At 46.5% G+C, this 24135-nt stretch overlaps 1 protein-coding gene across 1 annotated transcript in view; it reads left to right on the top strand.

Moving 5' to 3' along the window:
- Positions 1-24135, top strand: part of LOC143988585 (ceruloplasmin-like) — a 209706-nt gene that overhangs the window by 110929 nt on the left and 74642 nt on the right. Inside the window, exon 11 of the mRNA XM_077488263.1 lies at positions 3694-3906. Within this exon, the coding sequence (XP_077344389.1) occupies positions 3694-3906 (213 nt within the window). The remainder of the gene's footprint in view (positions 1-3693; positions 3907-24135) is intronic.

Genomic DNA, 24135 nt, shown 5'->3' with positions numbered 1-24135 from the left:
GCCTTTCTTTTTTTTTTATTTGGGTACGGTGTTCCCCTTAATATCCGTACAAAACCCAAAGGGGCTGGTAATGGGCAGGGGGGGCTACCCATGCCATTTTTCTCAATGATTTTCATCCATATTGCCGGAACCAGATATTACATTAAAACCGCAAGCAGTTATAAATGACTTTTTTTTCCGTTAAATGTCATTTTGTGCACAGCCCTAAGGTATGATCGGTTCCAGCAACCATCGCCAGCGTCTGATTTACATGGTGCAGGAATACTTAGGGGCAAGGTCAGACTTGGACACCTTTCCCAATGAAAATCCTCTGGCTTACTGGGTCTTGAGGATGGATCACTGGCCAGAGATTGCACAGTATGCAATTGAGCTACTGGCCTGTCCTGCATCCAGCGTTCTTTCGGAACGCACCTTCAGTGCTGCTGGTGGCTTTGTAACCAATCACAGGGTGCGCCTGTCCACCGACTCAGCTAATCGATTGACCTTCATAAAGATGAATCGGTCTTGGATCACCACCAGCTACAAAGCACCTGAAGCTGATGTAACCGAATAATTTGTTTTGAAATGTCACATCCCTTCAAGACTGCCTATGCTGATGCTGAGTGACTGTCCTGTTATGTTGACTGACTATCCTCTTCCTCCTCAATGATCCCGCTGATATCTTCAAAGAACATTTTTGGTTCTGGGTGATGCCACCAGCCCAATTTTTCAGCCCCTGTTTAACAGGGGTGTGTAATTACAATTGATGCAATGCTTTGCAGCAGGGCTCATTCCTGCACTCCAAATAGAGTATATGGGAGAGGTTGCAGTGTCGTGGGACCAGCACCAGCACCTAAGGCACAATTTTTCAGCCTCTGCTTAACAGGGGCATGTAATACAATTTTTGATGCAATGCTTTGCAGCAGGGCTCATTCCTGCACTCCAACTAGAGTATCTGGGAGAGGTTGAAGTGTTGTGGCACCAGCAAGCAGTGCCTAAGGCCCAATTTTTTAGCCCCTGTTTAATTCTTGATATAATATTTCACAGCAGGGCCCGTTCCTGTGCCCACCGAGAGTAACTGTGAGGACTTATAGTGTTGTGGCACCAGCACCACCACCACAACTAGCAAAGGCCCAATTTTTCTACCACTGTTCAACAATGGCATGTAATCACAATTCTTGATATAATCGTTCACAGCAGGGCGCTCTAACGCCCACCAAGAGTCACTTTGAGGGCTTACAGTGTTGTGGCAACACCAACACCTTGTTCTGCCATTTCTGCAGAGCATGTAGGGCAGGACCCTACTTTCAAACATCCAACTTACAAACGGAAGGAGACAACAGGAAGTGAGATGAAAAAAGATGGACAGCAAAAAAAAATTATACAGGGGTGATAACCCCTTCCCATGTTTTCCAAAAAGATTAAAAATAGATTTGAGCTACACTTTCAAAATGTACCAGTTCAAAATTACAAACAGATTCTACTTAACACAACAAACCTACACAGTCTTTGTCTTGTTTGCACCGCCTGTATACTGCTGTTCTGAGTATATAGGGCCTGGGGGCCCCATGCCTTTCTTTTTTTTTTATTTGGGTACGGTGTTCCCCTTAATATCCGTACAAAACCCAAAGGGGCTGGTAATGGGCAGGGGGGGCTACCCATGCCATTTTTCTCAATGATTTTCATCCATATTGCCGGAACCAGATATTACATTAAAACCGCAAGCAGTTATAAATGACTTTTTTTTCCGTTAAATGTCATTTTGTGCAAAAAAAAAAAAATGTCATTTTGTGCAGGGACTGTTCTAAACACGGGAAACACGTGGCACTTCACAGGCATACTATAAACACCCCCCAGGTACGATATTCAAAGGAATATTTCACTTTTTTTTTTCACTTTAATCGTCATTAAAATCAGTGTTCTCGAAAAAATGGCAGTTTTTAAAAACAATTTTGGCATTAACCCTTGTCCCCTGGGGCAGGAGCCGGGTCCCCAAACCCCTTTTAGGACAATATCTTGCATATTAGCCATTAAAATTAGCACTTTTTTTCGAACGTTCGATTCCATAGACTTCAATGGGGTTCTAAAGGTCGCACGAATTTCCGGTCCGTTAAAAAAGTTCTGGTGCGAACCGAACCGGGGGGTGTTCGGCTCTTCCCTATTCAGAATGCAAACAGCTATTTTCAATTATTCTAATAACAGCACACAGTATGTTATGTATTCTGCCTAAGCACTGTCTTCACAAAGCAAGTGAAACCTGCTCAAACCAGAGCTACTTTTATTCTCCATTGGAGCAATCAGCATGCAGAATAACCAGAACTGTAGGAAAATATGACTCAGTAAAACATAGATCCTAACATTTAACTAAATATTTAGTGACACACAGTAGTATATACAGTATACACTATATTACCAAATGTATTGGGACGCCTGCCTTTACACACTCATGAACTTTAATGTCATCCCAGTTTTAGTCCGTAGGGTTCAATATTAAGTTGGCCTAGCCTTTGCAGCTAAAAAAAAGCTTCAACTTTTCTGGAAAGACTGTCTACAACAGGGGTCTCAAACTGGTGGCCCTCCAGCTATTACAAAACTACAAGTCCCATGAGGCATTGCAAGGTTGACAGTTACAAGCATGACTCCTACAGGCAGAGGCATGATGGGACTTGTAGTTTTGCAACAGCTGGAGGGCCACCAGTTTGAGATCCCTGGTCTACAAGGTTTAGTAGTGTTTGACCATTATGGGAATGTTTGACCATTCTTCCAGAAGCACATTTGTGAGTTCAGACACTGATATGTATGAGAAGGCCTGGCTCCCAGTCTCCTCTCTAATTCATCCCAAAGGTGTTCTATCGGGTTGAGGTCAGGACTCTGAGCAGGCCAGTCTAGTTCCTCCATGTGAAAATCACTTATCCATATCTTAATGGACCTTGCTTTGTGCACTGGTCCAAATCATTTGGTGGATTTATGGTGTGGGGTTGTTTTTCAGGGTTTGGGCTTGGCCCTTTAGTTCCAGTGAAGGGAACTCTTAAGGCTTCAGCATACCAAGACATTTTGGACAATTTCACGCTCCCAACTTTATGCGAAATGTTTGGGTATGGCCACTCCCTGTTCCAACACGACTGCTCACCAGTGCACAAACAAGGTCCAAAAAGACATGAATGATCGAGTTTGGAGTGGAGCAACTTGACTGGCCTGCACAGAGTTCTAACCTCAACCTAGTAGAACACCTTTGGGATGAATTAGAGCGGAGACTGCGAGTCAGGCCTTCTCTCCTACATCAGTGCCTGACCTCACAAATGCGCTTCTGGAAGAACGGTCAAACATTCCCATAGACACACTCCTAAAAATTGTGGACAGCCTTCCCAGAAGAGGAAAAGCTGTTATAGCTGAAAAGGGTGGGCAAACTCAATATTGAACCATATGGACTAGGACTGGGATTCCATTAAAGTTCATATGCGTGTAAAGGCCGCTGTCACAATACTTTTGGTAGTATAGTATATCCAGGACAAAGGGTTCCAAAGCACAATGGGTTAGATAAAGAGAGCACAGCAGTGTTTCTGGTAGGTTCAAAGGTGGTTAAACAATTACATTGTACTGTGTGTAGCCAGCTTAAAAGAACACAAAATATTCATATGCTATGTAATTTTTACCCAACTAAAAAAGAATTGAAGGTTTTTATCCATGATGGAACTTTTTCTTTTCTGTTTGCAGCTATCAATGGGTACATGTATGGGAATCAGCCTGGCTTGAATTTGTGTGTAGGACATACAACGCGCTGGCATTTTCTAGGACTTGGTGCAGTCATTGATATTCATGGAATTCACCTCACAGGAAATACTTTCCAGTTATATAATACCACAAGGGATGTTGTAAGCATAACTCCACATGTCTCATTATCTGCTGTGATGATACCAGACAACGAAGGTGAGCATGGATTGTTTATACTGGACATGTACAAGCACAGCCAACATCTAACCAGATACCCCTAGTTAGAATGGTTAGAATCAATGCTGATTTCAGCCCAAATTAACAGGCAGATGATAGGTTCAGACACAGTATACTAGACAGTATAATCACTATGTCAACTTAGGATAGAGTTGTACAACTCAACTGGAATTACCTCATGAATAAGCAACACAACAGTGCATTTAAAGAGGAAGTAAACCCTGATGAGTTTACTTCCTCTTTCATTCCCTGCAAAGACAAAGCATAATGGACTACTATGCATCGCATAGTAGCCCATTATGTGTCACTTACCTGACACAGGAGCCAGCGAAGTCACCGTTGTCCCCTGTAGTTTGGTGCATCCATCTTCTCGGTGTGTCTCGCAGCTCCGCAGCTGTCATTCGGTGAAGCCGTCACTCCCGCGCATGCGCGCGGGAGCCGAGACACGCGGCATCTTCGTCATCTACGATGCCACGCTCAGTGCGCCTGCGCGCATGCGCATGCGCCGTAGACAGCGGTGCCTGTCTTCGGGCAAATATCTCCTAAACCGTATAGGTTTCGGAGATATTTCTTGGACCTTCAGGTAAGCCTTAATCTAGGCTTACCTGTAGGTCAAAGTGGTTTGTAAGGGTTTACAACCACTTTAAGCCTTAACTGCAATGTAAATAATAGTACTATAACTAGTTTAGAGTGCATTCTAGGCGAATGGCTAGGATGTAGTGCAATGTCCCCTGAGAGATACCGTATCAGTGTCTTTTGTAGGAGGAGTTTTAATTTTCCCCTGACCCCCCTGTCTGGAAAGTGCTGACTGGCCCTGTGCTGATCACATTCACTCTCCTAAGAAAAAAAACTCACTAGCAATACACACCAAACTGAGCATGTGCAGTCTGACTCCAGTACCTGACTTATATGGACCTGTTCTGTAGTCAGTGGAAGAAAAGGAGGATCTGTGCATACAAGATCAAACAGCCTTTTTACACAATGCATAGGATTAACCCCTTAGGTTCCACAGTGAGTATCACAAGCATACCTTACTTCATATACAGACTGATTTTACTGTTTTGGGTTTAGTAACACTTTAACCACTTAAGGACTGCCTCACGCTGATATATGTTGGCAGAATGGCAGGGCTGGGCACAAGCACGTACAGGTATGTTGCCCTTTCAGAGCCCAGCTGTGGGTCACATGCATGCCGCCGCCGGCGCACTCGCGACCCGGTCCTGAGCTCCATGACCGCGATCGGGTCACAGAGCTGAAGAACGGGGAGAGGTAAGTGTAAACAAACCTCTCCCCGTGCTTCTTATTGAGCTTGTCACTGATCGTCTGTTCCCTGTCTCACACCAAGCCATGCCCCATACAGTTAAAAAAACACACATTAGGTCACACTTAACCCCTTCACTGCCAGTGACATTTTTACAGTAATCAATGCATTTTTAATCGCACTGATCGCTGTATTAATGCCAATGGTCCCAAAAATGTGTCAAAATTGTCCAACGTGTCCGCCATAATGTTGCAGTCACAATAAAAATCGCTGATCACCGCCATTACTAGTAAAAAAAAAAAAGATTAATAAAAATGCCATAGAACTATCCCCTATTTTGTAGACGCTATAACTTTTGCGCAAACCAATCAAACGCTTATTGCAATTTTTTTACCGAAAAGTTGTAGAAGAATACGTATCAGCCTAAACTGAGGAAAAAAAATGTTTTTTTTATATATTTTTTGGGGATATTTGTTATAGAAAAAAGTAAAAAATATTGAATTTTTTTCAAAATTGCTGCTCTATTTTTGTTTACAGTGCAAAAAATAAAAACCGCAGAGGTGATCAAATACCACCAAAAGAAAACTCTATTTGTGGGAAAAAAGGACACCAGTTTTGTTTGGGGGCCATGTCGCACGACCATGCAATTGTCGGTTAAAGCGACACAGTGCCAAATCGCAAAAAGGGGCCTGATCCTTTAGCTGCAAAATGGTCTGGGGCTTAAGTGGTTAACAACAGCCCCAGTTATCGTGCATGCAATATAGGTACATTATAGTGTCACAGGTATAGGGTAATTGTGGTTCAGATTCTGTAAAGGTTCAGTATAATGTTTATATAGGTGTAGTCTAGGTTTGGAATAAGTGCGGTATAGTGTGAGTATGGGTGCAGTAAATATTGGGTGTCCTGAGGGGGCGTGGTCTGGAGTGCAATGGAGTAGGACGCATGTAGTGAGTGCTCCGCTTGTCCATACTCCTGTAACAGCCATCCTGCATAAATCCTGCCAATCCTGCCCAGTCTCTGTACTCCAGTAAGTCTGCCTTACTCCCTGCAGGATTCTTGGAGCCTTCCGCCTGATTAGGACGCCGCTCAGGGTCGCTCTCGTGGGATTTCCCCACCCGGAGGGCTGCCTGTAGGACAAACCGTGGCTTCGGCCTAGATACTTGCTCCACCCGGCAGCGGCCCTCGCAAGTCTCCCTGGCCTGCCTGACCAACCGGAAACTAATCTTTACCTGCCGCGGCCAACGGATTACCTGTGGCCGCCAGTGCGGTGCCTATTTGTCCTGTAGCAGCCGGTGGGACAGTCCCCGTCTCCGGCCTGGTCCTCGGAGCGGTGGCCATCTTGCTCCACCTGGCACCTGCCTGACTGCCCCAAGACCAACATCTACTTGGAACTGCTACTAGGTCACCTGCAAATGCTTATACAGCACCTCTTCATCCTGCAGCAGCCAGTGGGACAGCCCATGGATCTGGCCTGGGCCTTGGAATGGTGGCCATCTTGCTCCACTCACCGTGGACCTGTGCGGGTACTACACGACTCCTTGACCACCCTGAGCCTGGTTGTCTCCTGCTGCGGCCACTGGCCTTTACAGGTACTTGGCCACTACATATAGCCCCCATTGCGACACTCTAAAACTGCGGCGGGAGGGGACATCGATGGTCCGGCCTAGTAAACAGCGGCCATACTGATATACCCCAGAACACCCCAGACCATTTCTGGAACATGTCTCCATCTAAAAAGGCTTTCAAGGCTGCTGACAAGCTTGCCAAGTATAGCTGCCTTGAGGAGGACCATCAGGCCAAAGATGGCGCCAGTGCCTCCTCGGACACGGAACACTCTGTTATGACCACTAACAAAGTGCTTGATGCTATTGCCCTGTGCCAGAGCATGCTCATCACCAAAATTGAGGAGGTCAAAATTGACATGTCCCTTATCCGGCAAGATCTCTCTACTCTGCGGGGCCGCATGGCAGAGACGGAGACCCGCATTAGCAGAGCAGAAGACATCCTACACCCCCTGCAACATACTACTGACGAGGTGCGCCACCAGCTGCAACAGATTAGCGCAAAACAGGATGACATGGAGAATCGCCTCCGGAGATGTAATCTCCGCTTTATCGGCCTCCCTGACACCGCTGAGGGCAACGACCCGGTGAGTTTCCTTGAAAATCTCCTGACATCTACCTTCGGAAGAGATGCATTTTCGGTAATGTCCGTGGTGGAGAGAGCTCATCGAATTCCTGCCCGTCCTCCTCCCCAAGGTGCCCCACAACGCACCCTGATAGCAAAATTCCTTAACTTCAGGGACCGCAACAAAATCCTCCGCCTGACCAGAGAGAGGGGAAATATCCCCCATACCAATATGCATGTGGCCGTATTCCCAGACTTCTCCAACAAGGTACAGCAACAGCTGTCCAGGTTTCAGGATGTTAAGTGATGCCTCCGAGTGCTACACCTCAAATACGCTATGTTATACCCTGCGAAGCTTCGTGTGAAATGCGAGGGCCGAACCTACTTTTTTGAGGACCCTGCGCTGGCCTCCACTTGGATTGATCAGAAGGAATGCCAGGACTGAGCATACCACCCTGTCTACAAGCTGTCAGTACTTTTCCTTTCTTCCCCCCTGCTCCCCCATGTGCCTGCGGTATAGCCTGCTGTCATTTTGATGATAAGCCCCTTGGTGGGCACATCACATGTATATGTCCTCTACAGGAGCAGGGGCCAGACCTGAAAACCCCTTTCTGCCCTACACTGAATCTCACAGCATGCCTACTGTCTCTCCGAGTGACCTTTCTGACTCATGATCCCTGTCTCCCTTACACTTGAGAAATGCCTGCAGAAGACTGTAGATCAAATGTCATTAATAACTTTTCTACCCTACTTTATCTACCATCTTGATAGCAGGCGGAGCTTCCCCCTGCACAGCCATAATGGTGATACACCTTTGTGGCTCCTACTCCCCATGCACTTCTCAGAGAAGAAGTTTCCCCCCCTAAGATCTTTGTGTACTTTTTAATCCCCCATTTGCTTGACTGTTTTCTTTTCCCCTTTGTTTTTTTTTTTTCTTTTTATCATTGGTATTTATGCTCCTCTGAAATTTAGTACCTTGCCTCCAATGGGTCCTAAACGTTGGCTGTTCCCTGTTGATACCTGGTTATGGGGTACAATGTCCATGCCGAGTTGGGGTGGCACTGGACTGAGAGGTAGGGGAAATGTTGTGGTTATTATTTTTCTCACACCATGTTTGCAAACATTTACTTATGCTAAAGGTACTATGTTATCGTTATACATGCACTATTGTTATTGGTTGTTACTGTGTTTTATGCTGTCCGATGTGGCTATGTCTGCTCTGCTGGTTCTGGTCCAACTGTGGTCTATTATATACACCCTATACCTACCATGAGTTCTCTAAAGTTTCTCACGTGGAATGTTAGAAGCATGCAAAATAAGATCAAATGCACAGCCGCCCTGACATTCCTTAAATCCCAGCATGCTGACATTATGATACTCTTTGAGACCCACCTTACGGGCCATCTTTAATCTTCCCTCAAAAAGCCTTGGATAGGTTGGGCATATCATGTCACCCACACCTCATATTCCAGAGGAGTATTGGTCCTAATCGCTAAAAGGGTGGCGTCTGACCTAGTGCTGCTCCAGACGGACCGGAAGGGCAGATATGTATTTATACACGCCACTATTAATGGACCCCCTATCCTGATACTAGCCTGCTATGTCCCCCCTCCATACAACTCAGTTGTAATTAAGGAGGGCCTTGCCTTTACGGCACAATACCCCTCTGTACTGGCAGTGTGGATGGGGAAATTTAATATGACCTTTACTCCCACTCTAGACCAAATGGGCACACCGGACCCCCTCATTGACCCTCCGGCCCATACCAGACTACACTGCATACTGACCGACTTTGCTGTTGTCGACACTTGGAGCCACAAACATCCACACGCTAAAGTCTTTTCGTGCTTTTCAGCCAGCCATAACACAATGTCGCAAATCGAATTCATTCTCATCTCAAAGACCCTGACACCTAAACTGGGAGATGTGGGCTTTGATTTGAGAATTCTCTCGGATCACGCCCACCTACTGGATTACGATACAACTCTTGAAGGCCTCTCCCCCTCCTCCTTGGCAGCTGAACCCATTTTGGTTGACTGCTTTGCAAGATGCAAGACCAAGATGACTTCCCCATGGAATTGCAATATTATTTTACAGCCAACAGGGACTCAGCTACGTACGACATAGTGTGGGAGACATTCAAGCTTCACGCCCGCTCCCTGCTCTCCACGCGTATTAACAAACTCAATCGGTCATCAAAACTTGTCCACCAGGCTACAGAATACCTACAGATGCTGGAAGAGGCATTTCACAGAGACCCCTCACCCGGCACTGCCAATAATCTCAAGATTCAGTCACGACAGGTCTCCCAATTGCATATTGAGAAGGCCAAGGAAGGCATTTTTTTCTGCAGGCAAAGGATATTTGAGTATGGACGAAGATCGGGCAAACTACTTGTGTATCTTGCCCATTTAGACTCACATCCCCTGGTGGTGGTGTCAATGACAGACATCCAGGGGAACAATATCACTGATCCACAACAAGTAGCGGAGGAATTTGCAAGATTCTATCGTACACTACACCTCCCGGGTCACTCACACTCCCCAAGATACCAGAGATTACTTAGCGAGAATTAAATTCCCTAAACTGACAGATGCCCAACGTGAACTCTTAGAGGCTCCCATCACTAAGGAGGATATTTCCGGGGCTATCTCCTGTCTGGCCACTTCTAAGGCACCAGGACTGGACAGCTTACCACTTGAATGTTATGCCACCTATTCTGAAATTTTAACCCCTAATCTCCATGACCTATATAAATCCATATTCGACTCGGGAATCCTACCGTCCTTTATGAGAGAAGCCCAAATTGTAGTAGTTCCCAAGCGTGGTAAGGACCCCAAATATCCGGAATCATATAGACCTATTTCCTTACTACAGGTTGACATTAAAATACTGGCTAAGATTCTTGCCTCCTACCTTAACCAGGTCATTCTCTCACTGATCCATCTTGACCAGACTGGCTTTATGCCAGGAAAAAACACTGCTATGAAAATTTGCCGCCTATTCATGAACATTCAGGGATCCCATGATGAAGTCAGCTCGAGGGTCGTGGTGGCCCTATATGCCGCCAAGGCCTTTGATTCCGTGGAGTGCTAATACCTGTGGGAGTGTCTCTCGGGATTTGGACTTGGCCCCAACTTTATTTGCTGGGTTCAGCTCTTGTATCAATCCCCAAAGGCCAAGGCGTTTGTGAACGGCTGGCTTTCCGACCAATTCCCACTGGAGAGAGGGACCCGACAAGGCTGTCCTCTTTCCCCCATACTGTATGCATTGGCTGTGGAGCCATTGGCCATCATGGTTCGTGCAGACACCAGCATCCACCGCCTTAGGATAGGAAATCTGGAAGAAAAGATTTGGATGTATGCTGACAATATGCTCCTATACTTAGTTGATTCGGGACCCTCCCTTGTTGCAGCCCTCCACTCCATAGAATGTATTGGTAGCCAGTCGGGTCTGAGTATTAATTGGTCTAAGTCACATATCCTCCCGCTTGATCGTTCCGCCCCCCCCCCCCCCCCCCGTACCCACGTCCTCCCCTCTGACTCTCCCTAGGGTCTCTTTCATCAAGTACCTTGGAGTGCAAGTCACTAGATCGCTGACAGACTATGCACCCCTGAATATAGAACCCCTGTACACCCTGATCAAGACCAAGACACAAACTTGGGCCCCTGGGTGTTATGGGACGCATCAGTCTGGTCAAAATACTCCTCCCAGAGATACTCTATTTGGTGTGGCATGCCCCCTTTATATACACCACAAAAAGATTTCAAAACAATTGAATCAATTCTTAATTAATTTATATGGGGTCACAGCAGACAAAAATTATCTTGGAGAATTCTGAAGAACCCAGTGACATTGGGAGGAGCAGCTCTTCCAGATTTCAGGACTATTATCTTGCCTCCCAATTGTCCCATTTCTATCATTTTGACAAGAATGAACTACCAAGATACCAGCTATTACTCTGTAAGCACCCTGATGACCCAGCCCATACCCCGCTTCAGTCAGTCCTTAGGACCCCATTAACAAGATGCCCCCCCCCCCCAACACAAAGCAGACATGTTGACACACCACCGAAGGATATGGTGGACGGCACTACAAAAACTCTGGATCCCACAGGTTCACTCTCATACCCCTCTCTGGTTCAACACACACTTGCCTTAACTATTGTCCACTCCAGACCCTGCAATTTGGATACGTCATGGGATTTTGTACATACACAAAATCATGACCAACACGTGGCTTAAAACATTCCAAACGCTAAAGGATGAATTCTCACTTCCCAACTATCTCTTTTTCAGGTACTTACAGCTCCGACATACTATACAAACTCAATTTGCTGGCTCCAACCCATCCCTGACAGTCCCCTCTATAGTAGACATAACCACAGGTGCTGAGCTGGCCAAATTATTCTCCACCCTTTACTCCGCCATCCCTCTCCCTGACACTGTGGTGTTAGCCTAGGACTAGATGGGAGGTGGACTTTGGAATAATTGAGGATGAGGAGTGGGATGAAATCTTGGGGGGCGTAAAAAAAGTCTCCCCCAAGGTGTTGGACTACCTCACGTAGTTGTATATTATACACTTGACATATCGGACTCCTTAGAGGATAGCATGTTTCATTCATATGTATAATCCAGGATGCCGCTTATGTGACCACACCATAGGCCCTATCACCTTATATGGTCCTGCCCAACTATCCAAACATACTGCATACAGGTGATATGCTTCCTTTGCACCTTTTTACATGAGACGCTATTCTTGGCGTGAAAAGCGATTGCTCTTAATTGGATGCAGGTTGTGAAGATGGGCATCCCACCTGCATGGGCGTTCTGACCTGTAGAGGTCTCCCCATCCAGCACCACTGGCATCGGTTCTGACCATGACACATGAGACAGGGGGTGATGGGCCACCAAAAGAGGCTGTCCCTCATCACTGATGTTATGTGAATGGTTGCCATCTCCTGAGTTCCATTGCAGGAGAAACCCTGTCTGGAAAGGGCGTAACATCCACAGAGACCACTTGAACTTGGGGGTCGTAGAGACCATTGTGCGATTTTTAGGCACTGTGAGGCCCTCAGGTGTGAGGAGCTCAAGGCCCATGAAATTCTTTCTCAAATGACTGGGATCTTTTCCACTGGAAGAGAGATGGTATTTTCCACTGTGTCAAACTGAGCCCCTAAGTATATCAGGTGCTGGACTGATTCCAGGTGGCTTTTCTACAGGTTTAGGAACCAACCAAATTTGCAAAGCAGTGTGGTGATAACCTGCTCCCTGCTCCCTGTCTTGGGATAGTAGCAGGAGGTCATCAAGATGATGGTACAAGTGTATTCCTTTTAGTCTGATGAGGGCCACCACGGGCAGAAGAACTTTCAAAAAGACTTGGGTGAGGTTTTCAACCCGAAAAGGGAGGCAGTTGAACTGTAGATGTTCCTGCCTAACCCTGAACCGGTAGTATTTGCGGAATTCCTCTGCCACAGGCATGTGAAAATAGTATTTCAAGTCGATTGAGATTAGCCAATTGCCTGGCTTCATGGCTTCCTGGATGATAGACAGAGTTTCCATTTTTTTAAACTTTCATATTTTATAAACTTGTTTAGATAAGTTAGGGCTATCACCGGGTGCCATGAACCATTTTTCTCTTGCACCAAGAGAGGGGAATATACCCCGTGGAACTCTTCGCCTTTTGTGACAGGCACCACTTCCCCCTGTGTTAACAGCGCAGCCATTTAGGACAGTAACACCTGCTTCTTTTCTTCTGACTGTGGTAGCAGGGTAGAAATAAATCTGGAGTACTGGTAAAGGACCATGTGTGGCCTGTGATTTGATGGTCCAGTAGTCCGAGATTGAGGCCACCCAGACATGCCGAAAGAGAAGCAGACGTGCCCCCCACCCGACCCACCTAGTGGGCCCAATCTCAAAACAACTTAGCCAACTCGCGTCCACTGGACGCCTAGATATTAGCGGGCTTTTGGAAGTATGCCTGCCCTCTGCTACAATTCTTTCTGAAGTCTCGGCTGGGCCTATAAGAGTGTGCCTCCCTTGACCGATTAGTACTGTGTCTTCTGTACTGGGGCCTCTTCTGACCGAGCAGACGCCTATCCTGGGGCAGAAAGCCTGACTTCCCACCCATGGCCTGGGCTATGGTGCTGTGCAGCCTGTTGCAGAATAATGAGGGCCCCTCAAAGGGGATCCTACACCAGGCTTGTTTGAATGCTGGATTGGCAAGCCAAGGGCATAACCATAAGGCCCGCTTAGCATAGTCCAGGCCAGCAGGCGGATAAGGTCAGTCGAAGCCTCCCCCAGGAAGGTGGCTGCCAGCTTAAATTCCTGGACTGCTGAGCCCCTGGCCAGTTCTTCTGAGACTCCCCTATCCATGTTCTCTTTCCAGGCCTCCATGGCCTTGGTCATGGCCGTGAGGGCCAAGGCGGGTTTGCAAGCCATATCAGCTAGCCCGTAAATCCTCTAGGGGGGGAGCGTTTTCCAAATGTTTCACTTCCACTGCCTTGAAGGGGTATAATCTGGAGGTTTTACTTGACATAGAAGCCTTCTTATCTACCTTGCTCCACTCCTCGTCAGTGATATCCTTCAATTCAGAAAGGAGCGGGAAGTTGGAACGTTCCTTCCCCAGGTGTTTAAAGAACTTGCTTTTCTTAGCCGGGGGAGTGGAAGGATCTTCCCCCTTAAGGGCCTCTTTGACTGCCTTAATTAGTAGGGAAACAAGGGCGAAGTCTAAGCCTCCTACAAATTTGTCTCCTTCCAACTCGCTGTCCGAAGACCCAGAAGAAGCACCATAAGGCTGGGATGGGCCCGGATCCTCCTGGGCATTGTCATCCAGGGAGCCAGATAGAGTGGTGGACTGGCTCAGCATGTGGATTGTACCCCCACTCCTTGAGGGATTGATGCACTATCTGATGGCTTTCAGCCTCTTTTTTCCCGACCGCCTTGGCATAACTAGGGCAATATAAGAACTTGCCCTCCGGGACTCGGGTCCCACATCCCCAGCAGGCTCTGCGATCAGAGCGGTTGTCCTGGTGGTGGGTGCAGTGTCTGGCGCAGGAATGGGAACAATCTCCTCTGTTGATGGGTCCTTGACGGAGAGTCATATCTGGACCTGGATGAAGAAGATTGACGTTGCGGCCTGGCAAGGTTCCTGTCGTCTTGGATGGTAGACTGGCGGTCCAACCTTGATTGGCTAAATGGAGAAGGGTAGAAAGTATGACATTAGGGGATATTTCCATTCAATCGTGAACCTGGCTCCCCCTCTCTCACCGCATACTGCACCCCCTCTCTCACCACATACCCCACCCCACATACCAAGAGTGCGAGGGCTGGCCGCATGGAGTTGGTGACCTGTCCATGGCACCCTGGTGGACGAATAGGTGACTATCCTGCAGTCTTGTAGGAACACCTGCACGTACTAGGAGAAAAGGGTACAAATAGCAGTGCAGCTTCCCCTTTAAGAGCAGTCTCTGCCCCCTCTGCACCATAGCCCAGGCCGGAGCTTACCTGTCAGGTCACCTTGAGGCGAGGTGACAGATGCACACCGTAGGGAGCAGGAGTGCACCGCAAGGTTGTGGACCCTACGGCTGACTGCTGCGGACGGGAGACAAATCCCACTGGGGTTAGAGCGTAAGATTCCCTGGGGAGCGGAGTCTAAGAGCCAGCAGGTTTTCACCAGCACCTCTAGTGGTGAGGATGGACTTGGCTGCAACTGGCTCCAGGTCGCGACCCCCAGGGTCCTCCAGCTCACACCCACAGTAGGCAACAGGAGGATAGGGATAGTGAGGGACAAAGCCAAGGTCGGGGCCACAAGCAGACAGGAATAGTCAGGGACATGCCAAAAGGTCAGGATCACAGGCAAACAGGGATAGTCAAGGACATGCCAAAGTCGGTAACGGAACAACAGAAGCGCACACGGCAGGTCACAGGAAGCTAACACACAAAGGTTGATCAGCCGGGTTGGCCTGCAGTGCACAGGTTAATATAGAGCTCCCTGATAGGAGCTAGGGTGGAGCCATGCCAGAGGATGAATTACAAAAGCAGATAGGTGAGGGTTGGCTGGTCTCTAGATGAACACATGGAAACAGGTAAGCAGACAAACTATTGCATAACCATGACAGTACCCCCCCTCTTATGAGGCCTCCCCCTCCCCCGCCTGGGTCCAGGCTTAAAGGGAAACTCCAGATGGAACCTCCTCAACAGACTAGGAGCAAAGACCTCAGATGCAGTGATCCAAGACCTCTGCTCAGGGCCAAACCCTTTACAATGTACGAGGTACTGAAGAATGCCTTTACGGAGCCGGGAATCCAAAACTTGACTAACGTCGTATTTTAGATTATCCTCAGAGACTGGATCCGAGGTAGGGAGAGGATGAGAGGACTTGAGGATTAAAGGCTTTTTAGGAATGGGTAAGGGCATGAGAAGATCAGGAGCCTGAGCAGGGTCCCCCAGACCTTTAAAGATGAGCTGGGCATCCAGAACAGGACCACCAGACTGGGCAGAGGTCAGTGGATCCCTGAGGTCAGGTTGGTTAGAAGGTGACATGACACAAGAGTCAAGCTGGATAGCTGAAACACAAACAGAATGCAGAGAGCCCTGAGAAAAAGATTGAAAACCCCACCTGGCCGAATGAGGTATTCTATCCAAAGGATGGATTGAGCCTCTTAAACGGGTTTGAACGAACATAGTAGCAGTAGGGTGAGGCCAGGTCACAGAAGGTCATGAACAAGAAGCAGGAAGCTCATTGGGCATGGGCTGGACTGGCATAACTGGTGCAGAGGCCGACTGAATAGTATTGTCAGGTGTAGCGACCATCTCAATCGCATCAGAGGGAATAGCGACTGTGGAACTTGCAGACAAGTTAGCCTTGCTGAGCGTCCAAGGGAGATTAGTGACAGGAAAAGGTAAATGGTTATGCAAACTGGAGGGAATGATCGACTCAGGCTCATAGGTGGGCCCCTCATCCAGAGTACCACATGACCTAGAGAGTGCATCAGTCCGACTATTGCAGGACGCATCCCAGAGATCGCTATATACAGCGGGAAGAGCAGAAGATACTGGGATGGTGGTAACAGGAAGTTTCTCTTTTGGGGTACCCTTGAGTAGGCAGGAAGAGGAACAGGAGGAACCCCAAGTAAGGATCTGTCCAGCAGACCAGTCAACGTGTGGAGAATGGAGCCGTAACCAAGGAAGACCTAATATGATAGGAGGGGAAGCCTTAGGTAAGACAAGGAAGCATATCCACTCCTGGTGGAGTGTCCCTACTGACATCTTAACAGGAAGAGTCTGGAAGCAGATAGGGCCCCCTGGGAGAACAGTGCCATCAATCGCCAAGACCACCAATGGCGTTGTAAGGGGCAAAAGGGTAAGTCTCATGGAGGATGCAGTTTCCCAATCCATGAAATTGGCAGCGGCTCCGGAATCCAAATGTGCTGAGACCGAACGAGAGGAAGCACCGACATGAAGCAACACAGAAAGGAGAAGACGAGAAGGTGAAGGTGATATTTCAGGGTCTAATACTCCACCTTCCAGATGTATTAGCCCTGAGCGTTTTTCCGGACGAAGAGAACAAGTGTCACGGAAATGACCTTTGGCCCCACAATAGAGGCATAGGCCCAGAGTTCTGCGCCTAGCACGTTCTTCGGGAGATAATTTAGTCCAGCCCAACTGCATAGGTTCCTCAGTAGGCAGGGAATGCTCCTCGGATCGAAGAGAAGGGACCAGGGGCTCAGGCTGCCTAAAGAACGGGGAGTGCTGGAGTCTTTTTTCCAGGGCCCTCTCGCCACAAGCAGACAGGAATAGTCAGGGACATGCCAAAAGGTCAGGATCACAGGCAAACAGGGATAGTCAAGGACACACCAAAGTCGGTAACAGAACAACAGAAGCGCAGACGGCAGGTAACAGGAAGCTAACACACAAAGGTTGATCAGCCGGGTTGGCCTGCAGTGCACAGGTTAATATAGAGCTCCCTGATAGGAGCTAGGGTGGAGCCATGAAAGAGGATGGATTACAAAAGCAGATAGGTGAGGGTCGGCTGGTCTCTAGATGAACACATGGAAACAGGTAAGCAGACAAACTATTGCATAACCATGACATTACCTTAAAGGGGTTGTAAAGGTTTGTCTTTTATTTTCTAAATAGGTTCCTATAAGCTAGTGCATTGTTGGTTCACTTACCTTTTCCTTCGATTTCCCTTATAAATATTTTTTTTCTTTGTTTTCTTTGTCTGAATTTCTCACTTCCTGTTCCTCCTCAGTAAGCTGTTCAGTAAGCTGTTCTGGCTGACTAACCACCAGCTCGGATGATGGTGAGAAGTTTACTGAGGAGAAACAGGAAGTGAGATATTCAGACAAAGAAAAAAAACATTTAGAAGGGAAATCGAAGGAAAAGGTAAGTGAACCAACAATGCACTAGCTTAGAGGAACTTATTTAGAAAATAAAAAACAAACCTTTACAACCCCTTTAACCTGAGAGCCTGGTGCCTGGAGAAGCTGCCGCAAACTGCCCACAGTAATCCCCAACGTGACAGGGGCTCAAAGGGATTTAAATATCCCTGCCGTAGTGACACCACCGCCGTGTCTGGTCTGCACCTGTGCAATGGCGACCCGCCATAGAGCGCCTCCCTGGCCTCCGAGTCCCCGGCTGCACCATGCATGCGCAAAACCAAGCCTCGGTTTCATCCAAGGATTGCAAATGCGCGGAAGCGCACCGGTGCCGCAACCCGGAAGGGGGATCCATGTCCTGGAACGCAGGAGCATTCCAGACACCATAGAGGAAACAAAACAAAGGGGACAGGGCGCATAAGGGGAAGACAGAAAAGGGGCACATATATACAAACTGCTGGGCCCTGGGCTATCCCTGGGCTGTCTTATAATGAGCTGCAAACATATAGGCAGGTTGGCAACTGTGAGTTAGTTTGGCTGCCCGGGTCCGGGAGAAGAGGTTAATGGTTTTTGCCTCATGCTGCATGAAGGAATTAAATAACACTGACACTGGTGCCACTAATGCAGCACAAAAGGGTTAATTAACTGCCACTAGTCACTAATGCATCAGTGACCAGTGGCAGTACATTAACCCTCTTCATGCTGCATATCACAAATACCATTGGTAATTAACCACTTGCCAACACACCGCAGGTAGCAGCTACAGACACTGAGGTGTACGTCACTGCTTGTTTCAGAGTTTTGGGCGGATTCCCCAGCCTGCCTACTCCCCTGTGGTTGTACATAGTGGGAGCCTGTCAGCAGATCCCAGCCAACAATTTACAGCTAGGACCTGCTGACCAGCTGAGTCAACTCACAGCCCAGAGCGCTCTGTACAGAGGGAACGATCGCTTTTTTTTTCTTTTCCATGCAAAGCAGAGATAAGAAACAAATCAATCAGTAGTAAAAAGCAGCACACGTTATACACATTACACATTGTTAGGCACACAATTAACCCCCTTGAATGCCCCCATATGTTAACCCCTTCTAAGCCAGTGTCATTTGTACAGTGACCGTGTATATTATTAGCGCTGATCACTGTATTAGTGTCACTGGTGATATCAGTGGCAGTTAGTCAGTTACCACAAAGTCTCAGTTAGTGTCACTATCACAGTCCCAAATGATCGCCACCAATACTAGTATAAAAAAAATTCCAGTATATATCCTAATGTTTTTAGGTACTATAGCTTTCACACAAACCATTTAATATACTTATTGGGATTTTTTTTTAGCAAATAATACATTTTTGCCTAAATATATGAGGAATCTTTTGATTTTTATTACCGGTAAATGTTTTATAGCAGAAAGTAAAACTTTTTTTTTTCAAAATGTTTGTTTTTTGTTTGTTTTTTTTGTTCATAAATCAAAAACGAAAAAATCCAGTGGTGTGCAAATGCAAACAAAAGAAAGCTTTATTTGTGTGAAAAAAATTATATACTTTTCTTTTGGGAACAGCATTGCATGACCACACAATTACCAGTTAAAGTAGTGCATTTTTATATAGCAAAAAATAGACTGGCCATGAGGGGTAACATCTTTCAGAGCTCAGGTGGTTAATTAACCTCCCCCCAGAGGAGTTAACCACTCCAGCCAGTTTATAATGGGGATCACTGACAAACCCATTAATGCTGGGGGTTATTACATAAACTAGCAACATGCTGGGGATTATTGTTTCAGAAACTGAGGCAATTACTGTGGATTATTATTGCATATTAAATTATCAAATTAAACCTAATTTAATTTGTATTGTTCTAAGTATTTTCTTATTTTGAAGTGACACAGACTCTTTCTTTACACTGGGAGGGGGGGTTCAGTTTTCCATCTTGGCCCTGGGCACCAGATGACCTTGCCCCCGCCCCCCCAAAAAAAAAAAAGACACAGAAGCTGATTAAGTTGGAAAAAGGGCAAGGCCACAGCTTTAGTGAACTTTTGAAAAGTACAACTTTCCAAATGCACCAAACAATGGCAGTCACAGTATGGCAAGTGCACCCATTAATATAAACTTGCATAGTCTAAAGCCCTGTACACACTATCAGATTGTCTGCTGAGTTTTTCCTTCATATTTACTAAAACCATGTAGTAGAAGGGCCTGCCTGATAGCATACACATTGAAACTCCTAAGGTCTGACCTCATATTATATGGTTTTGGTAAATCTGAAGGAAAAACTCAGCAGACAATCTAATAGTGTGTATGGGGCTTTAGACTATGCAAGTTTATACATGAGGTCAGACCTTAGGAGTTTCAATGTGTATGCAATCAGGCAGGCCCTTCTACTACATGGTTTTGGTAAATCTGAAGGAAAAACTCAGCAGACAATCTGATAGTGTGTACGGGGCTTTAGAGGTCTGACTTTACCATCAGTGCCAGACAGGCATTAGACTGACCCCAGAATTGAACTTGAGGGCATAGCCCGTAAAGCAACATGAATTGCTGGCAAGGTCAAAACCGTAACATGCAAGTCAGTGGTACACTGACAAGCACCCCACCACAGCCAGCACCTGCACGACACCAAATTGTAGGTGGAGGTGAACATATTTAGGCCAATCATTTAAATGAATCCCATCAGCTCTTAATAAATACTGTTATCTCCCTCAAGATCCCAGCAGCAGACAACAATACCACCAATCCTCTGAAAAATATGAAAACCTAGGCATTCACCTTGCGGCGAAACAGCTCCAAAGAACCAGAAATAAGGACAAAGTATGTCCTTAAGTATATTAATTAAGGGTAATAAAGTGCTGGTACTATTCCTGAGTACCTCTGAAACAATGTTGACAAATGTAAAGTGCTAGTGAAGTGCTAATAACAATGAATATACATTGTTATTAGCACTTTATCACTAGCACTTTACATTTGTTAAGATTGTTTCAGAGGTACTTAAGAATAATACGAGCACTGTATTAGCCTTATTTTTTTTGAAGAGATATTTAGCGCCGTTTCATCACTTACCACTTAATGCCCTACATTGTTACCCCATACGCGACTGATAATAATGAAGGGGGCCTAAAACAAATTGTCTCAGGTAATACCAGCAGCCAGTGTAGGCCATGAAAACTGAGACAACAAATTCTTCCAACTGCAAAGGAAAATTCTCCCCACAGTATCAAATTTGGCATGGCAAAAGGCATAGTAAACGAAGGAGTCAATGATGATCCAAAGTATTTACGGGGAGAGACATGAAATCAGAACAAAAGGTGAAATGACGAACATATAGCAAATTGTCTGATTGCCATCTACCTAAAAGCCATCTCTGTCATCCAAAAAAACCCAACCCATGGGCAGCAATGGCTGCACCAATGGGAAAAGATTACGTGGGGAAGACCAGCCGGGAAAAGGAAAAGGTGCAAGACCCGAAAAAATTGTAATTCATTGAGGTTGGATGAATAAGCGAGAGATAAAAACAAAGGATTCTGTGATCAGCACATCCTTTGAGTTACCATAAACTGGGCATTTGTCCTCTGCAGTAAGTTCACTATCCCTAAAAGGTGCCAAAGAATGCCCAAAGAAAAAGCAACCTGAAATAAGAGTGCCCTAAATACAAAAACAGACTGAGGGCAAAATGGAGTGGATGTCAGTTAAGCTGTGCACAGAAAACAGGTTCCCGAGAATGAGGGAAGCAAGTCAGAAGTTTCCAACCATTGCCCTTCAAAATCCTTTGGATAAGAAAACTTTGGAGATGTCCTCCCAGCTGAATAGTCTGTACCAAACAATACTGTAGAGGGAAAAAACTGAAAAAAATACAGCAGAGGGAAAAACCAGCACCAGAAAAACACAACAGAGAGAACAAAGGTGGAGACTGTGCAGGGAGACAGTTAACTACTTGACCATAATAGGTAAGGTCTCTAAGAGCCGGTTCACACAGGGGCAACACAACTTCCAGTGCGACTTTTGGAGGCAACTTGGACACTACTTGAGTATGAATAACAGCACGACTTCAACATAACTTGGGGAGACTTACAACAGGACTTGAAGTTGCCCCAGGCCAGGCGACTTTGGCCGTGGCCAATCAGAGAACAATGAGCTCTCACGGGAGAACTTTAAATAAAAAAAAGGCATGGGTCCCCCCTCTGGGAGCATACCAGGCCCTTGGGTTGAAAAAACGGAGTGGGGGTGCCCCCAAAATCCATACCAGACCCTTATCCGAGCACGTAGCCTGGCCGGTCAGAAAAGGGGGTGGGGAGGAGCGAGCGCCCCCCCTCCTGAACCGTACCAGGCCACATGCTTTGGGGAAGGGGGGCGCCCCGCGGCCCAAGGTCTATTCAAATGTGATGGCAGTGCTCTGGGAATCCTAGGATAGGGAAAGCAGTGTCCATTAATAGAGGCAGATGCTGTATTAAAAGACTTCATAGGTTGTTGGCAGAGGAGTGAGTGGTCAGGAGCCAGCGCCATCAGCGCCAGTAGCTGTGAAGGGCCCCATCCCATGCAGGAATGAGCACAGGGGAAGGCTGCTGGGTGTAGAGGAGAGCAGCAGTTATCAGGGAATGTGATGGCTGAGAGACGCACTCTGGTGTGGGTAGTAAGAGGGGTCCATGAATTATAGGAAAGGTCATGGCCATGTAAATTATCCTGTAGAGCTGAGGGCAGAGTAGGGATTGTAGGAGTGGAGCCAGCAAATTCATTGCCAATGGCTCCAGTACTAATCCAATGTCTGACTGAAGTACTGAGGACCCTGCAGGGGCTGGGGATCAGTCAGTATGATTAAACACCATAACAATTTAATTTGGGTACAGTGTTGTATGGCCGCTTAATTGTCATTCAAAATGCGTCAGCGCTGATCTGGGCAGGAGGGGGGTTTAAGTAGCCAGTAAGCAAGTGGTTAAACGCACCCCATCCCCACGAGTGTGAAGAAGTGAACGCATACGTGAGTAGTGCCCGCATATGAAAACTGTGTTCAAACCACACATGTGAGGTATCACCGTGATCGGTAGAGCGAGAGCAATAATTCTAGCCCTAGACCTCCTTTGTAACTCAAAACAACTCAAAACACACAAACGATAGAATTGTTTAACCGTTGCAGATTATGAAGGGTAAAAGTTTGTCGCCAATTTACTCGACGTAGCATTATCTTTCACAATATAAGATAAAATTGGGCTAACTTTACTGTTGTCTTATTTTTTAATTCAAAAAAGTGTATTTTTTCCAAAAAAGTGTGCTTGTAAGACCGCTGCGCAAATACAATGTGACACAAAGTATTGTAACGACCTCCATTTTATTCTTTAGGGTGTTAGAATTTTTTTTTATAATGTTTGGGGGTTCTAAGTATTTTCTAGCAAAAAAAAACTTTTTAACTTGTAAACAACAAATCTCAGAACGAGGCTCGGTCCTTAAGTGGTTAATACTCGAATCTGTTAACAACTAATACTGCGTACACACGACCGGTTTTTCTGTCGGAATAAACTCTTTTTCCAACGGAGTTTCGCAGAAGCTGTCTTGCCTACACACGATAACACCAAAGTCTGACCGTCTAGAACGCAGTGACGTACAACATGTACGACGGGACTAGAAAAAGGAAGTTCAATAGCCAGTAGCCAATAGCTGCTGTCTCGTACTTGCTTCAGAGCATGCGTCGTTTTTGGTCCATCGGAACAGTATACAGACTAACGGTTTTCCCGATAGGAATTAATTCCGTCCAAAATATATTTAAAAGATGTTCTATTTCTAGGTCCATCAGAATTTTCGAAAAAAAAGTCAGATGAGGCCCACACACAATCGGAATATCCGATGAAAAGATTCCGTCTGTCTTTTTCTGCCGGAAAGTCCAACCTTGTGTACGTGGCATAACAACTGCCATATACAAAGGAAATAGGACTAAAGCAAGGGAAAAGCAGTATCATTTATATACTGTAGCTTTGTGGGGCTTTATTTTTATAGGAGGGGGTGCTTTAATACCACCCTTTCAAATCTACTACTTAAACAATTACAACATGTTTTCTTCTAAGGCCGCGTACACACGGGCGGACTGTTCGGCCAACCTTGTCCGCTGAACAGTGTTTGGGCGGACAGTCCGCTCGTGTGTGGGGCTTCAGCGGACAGTTTCAGCGGACAGTTGGACGAACAAGGTCTTACGGAAATTCCGAAAAACTGTCCGCTGAAACAAGGTTTCAGCGGACTGTTCGCTCGTGTGTAGGCTTGTTCGACCAACTAAGTCTTGCGCATGCTCAGAAAGGATTTCCACGTCGGAAGGTTGCATTGCAGTGTATTGGACGTCGTATTTTTCGTCCCGTCGTACGTGCCGTTCACGTCATCGCGCACGGTTTCAGCAAACTGTTCGTCCGTCGTGTGTGGCCATGTCCGTCCATGCTAAGTTTGAGCGGACTGTTTGCCGAAACTGTTGGACGG

The sequence above is a fragment of the Lithobates pipiens genome, unplaced genomic scaffold, assembly GCF_037356315.1.
Source record: "Lithobates pipiens isolate NorthernLeopardFrog02 unplaced genomic scaffold, aLitPip1_a1.2 Scaffold_18, whole genome shotgun sequence".
Classification (NCBI taxonomy): domain Eukaryota; kingdom Metazoa; phylum Chordata; class Amphibia; order Anura; family Ranidae; genus Lithobates; species Lithobates pipiens.
This window is presented reverse-complemented; position numbering and strand designations above follow the sequence as displayed.